This window comes from Ailuropoda melanoleuca, chromosome 9 (genome assembly GCF_002007445.2).
Source record: "Ailuropoda melanoleuca isolate Jingjing chromosome 9, ASM200744v2, whole genome shotgun sequence".
Classification (NCBI taxonomy): Eukaryota; Metazoa; Chordata; class Mammalia; order Carnivora; family Ursidae; genus Ailuropoda; species Ailuropoda melanoleuca.
The window spans coordinates 3,338,191-3,347,570 of NC_048226.1; the positions used below are offsets into that span (position 1 = coordinate 3,338,191).

Here is a 9,380-nt window from a genome sequence, read left to right on the forward strand (position 1 = left end):
AAGTCTTTACTTGTAGATGACATGATCATCTACACAGAAAAACTACAGGATCTATAAAAAAAAAAAAAAACCTGCTGAAACTAATAAGTGAATTTAGCAACATGGCAGGACACAAGACCAATATATAAAAATCAACTGTATGTCTACACATCAGCAATAAAAAATTGGTCACTGAAATTTTGTAAAAATGATGTTTAAAGTCACATGAAAAATATGGAGAGACTGATTTTAAAATGTATAAGACTTATCTGCTGAAAACAGCAAAATATGGCAGAGAGAAATAAGAAAACTGAAGTGGAAAATAAAGTAGACTGTGTTTAAGATGGGAAAACTCCGTATTGTTAAGCTGTAAATCCCCACCAAATTGATTTACAGATTCGACCTCAACCACATCAAAATCTGAGCATGATTTCTTTTCTAGAAATTGAAAAACTAATCCTAAAATTCACATAGGAAAGCTACCAGAACAGCCCAAAGAGCTTTAAAAAAAGACCAATGTTAGACGACTAACACCACCCAACTTCAAGACTTACGATGAAGCTAGAGTAACCAACAATAAAAAGTTGAATGACAATGAAAATGTAATGATAGTACACTGTGAGATATGGCCATGAGTATTATTTTAACACTCATAACATTGTAAATAATTGTTATAGGATATAAAAATGGAAGTTATGGCTGAGGCTCCAGAGCTATTAAAAAAAAAACGGACGTGCAGAAGACCACCATGTTGAACTTGCAAACACACAAACCAAATCAGAAGAGATGGGAAACCAGTTTTTACGACTCTTAACCCCAACCTTATCTATAGTATAGATAGGTCAGGAGATGGAGATCAGAAAAGGTTTTCAGAGAACTTGCTGGAGAGACTGAAGGAGGGGGGTGTGTTTATGTCCCGCCTATTTCACATCAAGTCAAGGGAGACTTCTAAAAAGACCCACAAGAGAGCTTGAAATATGTTCCCTGGAGCTTTAAGAACAGAAGTGGTAGATGGAGAAAGAGAGGCGAAGCCAACTACAACCCTTTTGTTGACACCAATCTTCACCCTACAATAGACCAGAGCTTCAGGAGGGGGAGCCCAGGTTCAAGTCAAGACCCGCTTTGACGATTACATGAGGAAACATTCTGAGTGCTGCCTAAGCCTGCATCCATACTCTCCAGTGAAACGAGGACTTACATCACCCAAGAGGAGCCAGATAGGTCACGGGGTTGCCCATGTCTTCACCAAGAAGTAGAGGCAACAACATTTAACACAACAGTGTGGGGTGGGGGTGCCACATGGTCAAAGTAATGGCGCCACAATGAAACAGTGATTATGGGTGACTTGGAAGGATGAGGTGGGGAGGGAAAGTACATGGGAGGCTGAGGACAGGGAGCACAGACTTCGTCTGCCGTATCAGGAAACCACAGATATTATCCCAAACCAAAAAAATCAAGAACTAGCAATAAAAGCATATGATTTAGAACAATGGAGCTAAATACCAAATAAAGAGTTTAAAGTGGGTTCTTCTGAGAGCAGGAAATGAAGACGGGGAGAGGGTAGAAAGGGAGACAGATGCTTTTCATAAAGGCCTGGTAGCACCATTTTCCTTCTAGAACTATATACACATATTGGTCCCATCATTTTTATTTTTTAATTGAAAAAAAAATCTCAAAAGATAGCAATAGTGTTGGAAGAAAATCCCATGGGCAGGTGTGTTATGGAGGGGTAGTTTGAAATCCATGGGCAAATGAGTGAACTTGGACTTGAGTCTCATACAAAAATTAACTCAGAGTGGATCGTAGACTGAAATGTAAACATGGACAACTCTGGGGAGAAAGCACAGGATAACTTGTTCAGGGCTAGTCACAGAAAGCTCAGACTTCACACCAAAAGCATGACCTTAGAGGGAAGAAATGAGAAACTGGACTTCACCACAATTAAAAACTTTTGATCTGTCCAAAACCCTGTTAGGAGAATAAAAAGAAGCTACAGAGTAAAAGAAAATATTTGCAAGCCACACATTTGTCAAAGGACTTGTATTTAGAATACATAAAGAACGCAAAGTCACAACAATAGGGGCCCCTGGCTGGCTCAATTAGACGAGCACTGGACTCCTGATCTCAGGGTCATGAGTTTAAGCCTCACTTTGGGTGTAAAGATCACTTAAATAAATAAAACTTAAAAAAAACCCGCAATAATAAACTGGGGGGAAACCTATTAATATCCCCATATGTAAAGAGCATTTATGAATCAATAAGGCAAAGTAAACAACCTAAAGAAAAAATGAATAAATTACACAGACAGGCAATTCAGACCTAAGAAAATACAAATGGCAAACTAAACTATGGGGCGGGGGGAGCTCAACTTCACTAGTTATCACAGAAAGGCAACTTAAGATTGCATACTCTTTTTTACCCATGATTGCTTGGCAAATATGGAAGTCAAATGACCTGGGTATGGGGAAACAGGCATTATTACATCAAGAGTAGTGTGCCCGTGTGGGAAGGGCATCTGGCAGTTGCATTCACTCTAACTTAGCAATTTCACTTCCAAGGAAGACCTGCCCATCAGCACGTAGAGGCAGACACAGTAATTACTTTCAGCAAATAACTGGAAACAACCCTAGTATCCGTTAACAGGAAAATGGTATATATAACAGAGAGCTATGAAGCCATGAAAAAAATAGGGGGATAGAGACAGATCTCTATGCATGTCATGGAAATAACTCCAAGAGAAGGCAAGCTGCAAAACAATACACCCGGTATGATCCTGTACTTGAAAAACAGGAAATAATCTAAAACTGTGTGTCTATAGTGTGTGTAGACAGGGCAGGGTTCATACCAAATTGTTAACAGTGGCTACATCCAGGGAAGGGACGGGGATGGAGCGAGTGACCATGAGAATCTACAGCATGACTTATACCACGTGAATGTTGTTTTTCTCCGTCGGATCATTTCATCCAAGAACGTATCTGTGTCATGCGTCCAAAAAAAAAATAATAATGTGGCACTTAAGACAGTGCCTAGCATCCAGCAGGTGCTCCACAAATGCTTGTTCCAACTTTTTTTAAAAAACTAGTGAAATATTTTGAAAGAGTTAAAAACGTAAATACAGAGGACCATGTGGCCCTGGTGCCCTGGCCAAGGTTTTAACGTATCAGAAGGCAGTAAGTGGTAGAATTCTTCCTGGTGCCGGTTTTTGAAACTTGACCTAAGTATCCAAAACCCGGAAGCAGGAAAAGGAGCATTCCTGAGAGGAAAGGGGGGTGGGATTCACCAAACAATCAGGAAAAAAAAAAAAAATTCAGGGTCTTACACAAATGCAATAGTAAGCAGACGCTTGTGGCCCCGCCTCCCTACAGGGCACACTTATGCCACACGGAACGGTCATCTTACCTGTTGTCTTTGCTGACGAGGTGCTGGACACCCCGTTGAGCTCACTAGGACTCCTTTTGATGGGCCGTGGCTTATACTCCCGTCTGGGGACACTGGATGCAGCTGATATTCTGAAACACGCATGTTAAGATCAGTCAGACATCGGATGGAGAAAGCCACGCCTTCCAACGAACGTCTGCACTACCTCGGGAGCCTACAAACTTGCGGGAGAGGTGGTGGTGGTGAAGGGGGTCATTTTTACATATTGACTCGTGAGTAGCTCAAAGTGATAGGTGCGCTATCCGCGGCGTAGTTTTCCAGCTATATATTCGACAGTGTGGGTCTCTCACAGAGTCTCCGAGGCACCTGTCCAGTGCCAGGGTTATACTGGGCACCCAGCAACACTAGCTGCCTTTTCTCCCCTTCTGCTCATGGAGAGAGAAATACAAACGTGCTCCTGTGAGCACTGCGTGCCCCGCCCACAGAAGTGGGTGCTTCAGAGACCGGCCACACCCGAGAATTCTGCCACTGATTTAAGCAAACGTCCCTCCAAATGTACTCATGGCCATCATCCCAGGTAAAACAATATTCTGTTACCAAACCTCGTCAAGAATGGGGTAGTTTTCTTCACCCATTATATTAATAGGGTTACTGTGCCTAGTACATGCTATATTACTAATTTTCAGAGGAACAGAGACTATGTCATCATTCAAGCCTAAAGGAAACGGCCACCTTGCTTGATCATTCAGAATTTTGACTCTTCCAGGACGTCTCTGAGTCAGTATTACGAACTTGGCCTGCTATCTGTACTGGCGAAATAGAAACACATCTTTTCCCCAGATATTTACATACTTTGTAAGTATCATCTCACACTTCTCCACATCCCTATACGTTGGCAAGGAGGTATCTGCCATCGCCACCCCAAGCTTAAGCTCTTAAATCAGCAATGCACCTGGGACAGCTCTGTCGGGCAAGCAGCTCCGTCTGGTTGCCCTGAATGCATGTCACGGCAAAGGGCTTTCATGAAACAAAAAAGGAGAAAAGCTGCCAGGTTGTTTTCCCAGCTCTGTCCCATTGGCCAGAGCCACGTACTCATTACCTTTGGGGCTGTCCCACACCCACCCGTGAAAGCCAGCTAAGAAAATGCAAAACAGAAAGCCGCAGGGGGAAGGGGCAGTCGGAGGGACAGGCAGACGGAGGGACAGACAGATGGAGAGGCTGATTCGGATGGAGTTTACTGGGCATCCCTGGGGCCGGTAGGGCACGTGAAGGCTCTTACCGCATCTGCAGCTTGCTCTGTAGCTCCTGCAGGATGTCCGTGGACTGTCTGTGGTAGTCTAAAGCAGCCTCTATAAACACGGCCAACTGGCTGACTTGCTCTACCTGCAGCGAAAGTGGAAAATTATCCCAAGGCCTATGTAATATTCGGGGGTGGGGGGGCCCAGCAACCAGACCCGGCTTTGCAGGGAAGCCCTGCGTCTTCCTCAGCTCTGGTCCATTTCATGTCCTTATGCTGTGTCATCATCACGCGGGTCGCGGTAGAAAGNCATCATCACGTGGGTCGCGGTAGAAAGCTGTATATTCTGGAAAACCATGTTCAAATTTATTTGCAATTAAAATTTGATTTAATTCAATAAAAGCTGGGGTTTTTTTTTTCCAATTAGATGACACTCTCAGGAGATTTTTAGGCTCTAAAGTTCACAGATCTGAACACAGAGATAAATGACGNGCTGTATATTCTGGAAAACCATGTTCAAATTTATTTGCAATTAAAATTTGATTTAATTCAATAAAAGCTGGGTTTTTTTTTTTTTCCAATCAGATGACACTCTCAGGAGATTTTTAGGCTCTAAAGTTCACAGATCTGAACACAGAGATAAATGACGTGGGAAGCCGACACTGAGTAATGAACCTCTTCCATAGAAGAATGTCTCTACGGGCATCTTGTAGCTAAGTCACATCAGGAAGCTAAGTGAATCCAGCCGTTCTCACATAAGAAAGGAAACCAGGGGCAGCGTGGGCACCGGGCACTTGCCAGCTCCCTCCGTGTCTTCGTTGTCGCCTGCACAAAATCATGGCCCTGAAACAGCCGGAAGGGATGAACTCTACAGCCTCGGGCATTTCTCGTTCCCTTGAATCAAGACATTCATGAAACGAGTGACTGAATCACAGTGGACGGAAGAACTCAAGCAGAAAAGCTCTATCACATAAGAAAGCCTGGGCGACCAGGGGATGCATGGTTTGAGGAAGAGACGTCTCCTGTCGGAGCCTCCCCACTTCCCCCATGCGTCCGAGCAACTGCTCCAGAAAAGCGGGGTTCATGTCGCTGACGCCGGCAGGCCTCAGAGGCAGCACCTGTGGGCTGAGGTGATAAGGACACCCTCAAGAGTGCCGTGACCTCCAGATCCGGAGAAGGACACAAACCAAAATCAATCCCCCTCTTCAAAGGTTCGCCAGAGCCTACGCCTCATGCCCACGTGCCAAGCAGCTTGGGGGCAGAGTCCGCCCTGCTTATTCACCCACATGCACGCACCCCGTAAAACCAACCACGGTTTCGCTCCCCTTCAAAGACCCAAGCTGCTTCCCTTTGTTGCTCAGACCCCGCTTTGGCCGCCCACACGGTCACCTCCCTTACGCACACATACCGGTTGAAACACGGGTCCGGCATGCACTTGAGACGCCCACAGCATCCCACCGGTGCCCCGCTGTGACCCGCATCCGAACAAGGAAATCCCGCTGTGTTTCACTCACTTTGCCATGCTGGCAGCTGGAAGAGCACCAGGCCTAGCCTTAAATTTCCCAAAAACCAATAATCAAAACAAAGACAGCCTGGGCCCTACAAAATTCTAAGGATTTCTTAAGTCTCACCTCTCTGGCTTTCACTTTTAAACAAGTCTGGTGCCATGCCCCACTCGACCATAGCAGCAGGAAATGTCCTCCCCAGTGTAGGGGAGCAGCGTGCCGGGTCCAATCTGTGCCACACCTCGCTGCCTTGCGTAAAGTTAACTTCTATTTTAATACCCACTTTGAAATATGTTTGACATTTCTCTTTTCAAAGGAGCAGTGGAAAAATGGATATTCCTGGAAACATATGGGGGGAGGATGGGGGAGAGGGAAAGATCACCAGCTCTCCTGTCTGGTTAGCTAAAACAAGTTATGTAATCTAGATGCATTCGTCACTATTCGTTCAATGGCTGACTTTGGGAAGGAAAGGAATCCCAAGGCCCCTTGGGAGAGAACAGCAGTGCTGCCCAGTGCCTGCATACAGTAGGTGCTCAATACAACTACTGGAGAGGCGGTACGACACTGCAAAGCGTCCTGCTGGCAGGGAAGCCACGTGGTGCCACAAGGGGCTGATGAGCCTCCCCGTGCCGGAAACCGGAGGCCTCCCGCTGTCCCCGGGCCATAAGCAGCAAGGTGCGTGCGGGCGGTCTCTGCTTCCCAGCCACAGTGAAAATTCAACACCTGGACAGGCCGAACCAAGGTAGCGACAAAGCCAGGCCTTGCGAGTACCTGTCCAGAAGGTGAAGCGTTTCTTCCACTGGCCACACCGCTCAATCTGGCAAATCCACCTGCTGACTCAGGGAAGGTCACCTGGGATGAGGATGAGGAGACAGGTGGAACTCCGCTCCCGGCTGAGACCGGCACTGTGCCTTTGCTGGTGCCACCCTGGGAGTGAAGCGTGACCACGCACTGTGGAAGGGTTCACACCACATACACAGAGCTCCTGGCTCAGAGTGAAGGACACTCGCTGTCACAATGGGTCACACCTGGCCAGGTGCCTGAAGCAAGAAACTGAGACTTCCCAGTAAGCTACAGGAGAAGGAGGGAGGGGCCAGGGACAGGCCATGGTGCTGGCAAATGGTGGGGCGAGGACAAGGAAGCTATCCGGGGTGGGTGTGGGGGTCACGGAACCAGAAGGAGCTTGTGGTGGACAGAAATATGACCCCCAAAGACTCCCAAGCCCATCTCCCCAAATCTGTGACTATGTTACAGCAAAGGAGACTCTGTGGGTGTGATTAAGTTAACAGTCTTGAACTGGAGGATGACCTGGACTGTCTGGGTGGCCCAGCATCACCACAGGGTCCTCGAAGAGGAAGGCGGGAGGGTCAGAGTGAAAGAAGGAGGTGCATCAGGGGAGGCTGAGGCAAAGCAAGAGGTGTGAAGATGGACGTTGTGCCACGTGTCACCAGTCCCTTGAAATAGCAGCAGTAATAACGATGACACAGAAATGCCCTGCAGTCAANAGTAATAACGATGACACAGAAATGCCCTGCGGTCAAACGAGTCTGAGAAGCTCCCCGGCGCAGCCTGTCTCAGGAATCTCTTCGAGATCAATTTTTCACATTATCACAGGAAGACTGAAACGTCTTGGGATCAAGAAAACCTGCCTTGGGGCGCCTGGGTGGCACAGCGGTTGAGCGTCTGCCTTCGGCANAGATGGACGTTGTGCCACGTGTCACCAGTCCCTTGAAATAGCAGCAGTAATAACGATGACACAGAAATGCCCTGCAGTCAAACGAGTCTGAGAAGCTCCCCGGCGCAGCCTGTCTCAGGAATCTCTTCGAGATCAATTTTTCACATTATCACGGGAAGACTGAAACGTCTTGGGATCAAGAAAACCTGCCTAGTTTTGTCCACGCCAGGGTCTGCCAAACTCATTTGGCCACAGAGACATTACTAGTGCACCTACAGCAGCCCGTGGAATGCATTTTGGAAAATGCCCCTCCAGACCAATGGGAAGAACCCAGGAATCTGCACCCCGGTAACCCCACTTGTTGCGGGAGCCCACGGATGGAGGGTGGATCCCCAGGCAGGAGATGTGTACCAAGAGAGCTAGAGAAAAGTGCAGGGGTCGGACCTCCCAGGCCTGGAATGGAGATCTTCCAGGTGCTCTCTCTGGCTCCTGCCAACGTCAAAGATCTCACTCCGTGACATCAAGGGGTGAGGAATAAACTCTGCAGAGACAGGAGAGTGTTAACAGGCCTGCGGGGGATACACCATTCCCAAGACATGGTGAAGGTGGGCAACCAACCTGCTCAACTTCCCGCACCCCTACCGCAGAGCGAATTGTGGCGGGCACAGGCGCCCAGCTCTGGGGGGGAGCCCCGCCAGTCCCAGCCTGGTGCAGCAGAAGGGCTCAGCCTCAGGCCTGCCTCTCGGGGCTCCCAGGAAAGCTCGTGGACCAAAACACCTCCCGGCTTGCCTCTGTGAACGGAATAATGCAGCTAACTTCACGAGCAAGAGGTGAAGAGATGCCCGAGGTCTCCAATCCAGCCCTGACTGACAAGACAACCAAGAACCCAGCGTGGGGCCAAAGGACACTTCTCGTGGGTTCTCCCACTCGCGACTCCGCCAAACTCAGACTGGAAAGTAGACGCCAATTTCCTTGGGAATGTCGGAGTGACCGATTCGGGTCCCTCACACCACCCCTTCCTTCTTTCCACACCACAGGTGCAGGAGTGCTCAGTCCAAGTGGGGAGGTCAGGGGGCCCCCGACAACCAGGGTGTCTGCACCCTGCACTGAACGGGCAATAACTGGAGCCTTGCTCTGAGGTCTGTACTCTTTAAGCACGTGGGTTCACCAAGCAACGACCCGCCTTTCTGCTCTGCCTGCCTCACTCCCTCTGTGGTTCCAAGGACTAGACTTCAGTCCTGGGGTAGGTAGCTGGAGTCTCATTGTGGGGCCAGGCCCAAGCTGCCCACGTGGATTTCCAGAAAGTCCTGTCCTCCGGGCAAGGGGCTGGTATGCATCCCTTGTTTGGCTGTCCCCGTCGGCTTCTCAGTTGGGAGAACTCAGATGTGAGGACAGGTGAGCAACCACCCTCTGGAAACCCTGACAAATGGCCCGTTGGTCAGAAAATCCTAGGCAAGGGTTACATAATCTGCATCTGGAGATCCCGGAAAAAACAAGTCTATGCTTACCAGTCGGGGCCCTCCTCAAGCCTGGCATATCTGGTGAAGCTCTGCTTGTGTCTTAGGCACGGCTATAGGATATGAGTGCTGGACAAGACACCGCCCCT

General features: G+C 48.3%; 1 protein-coding gene across 1 annotated transcript in view; it reads right to left on the reverse strand.

Annotated features, from left to right (window-relative positions):
• Window positions 1-9,380, reverse strand: part of LOC100467513 — a 76,590-nt gene that overhangs the window by 21,206 nt on the left and 46,004 nt on the right. Inside the window, exons 15-17 of the mRNA XM_034668884.1 lie at window positions 6,003-6,124; window positions 4,637-4,856; window positions 3,379-3,488 (exon numbers count right to left, since the gene is read on the reverse strand). Coding sequence (XP_034524775.1) covers window positions 3,379-3,488; window positions 4,637-4,856; window positions 6,003-6,124 — 452 coding nt within the window. The remainder of the gene's footprint in view (window positions 1-3,378; window positions 3,489-4,636; window positions 4,857-6,002; window positions 6,125-9,380) is intronic.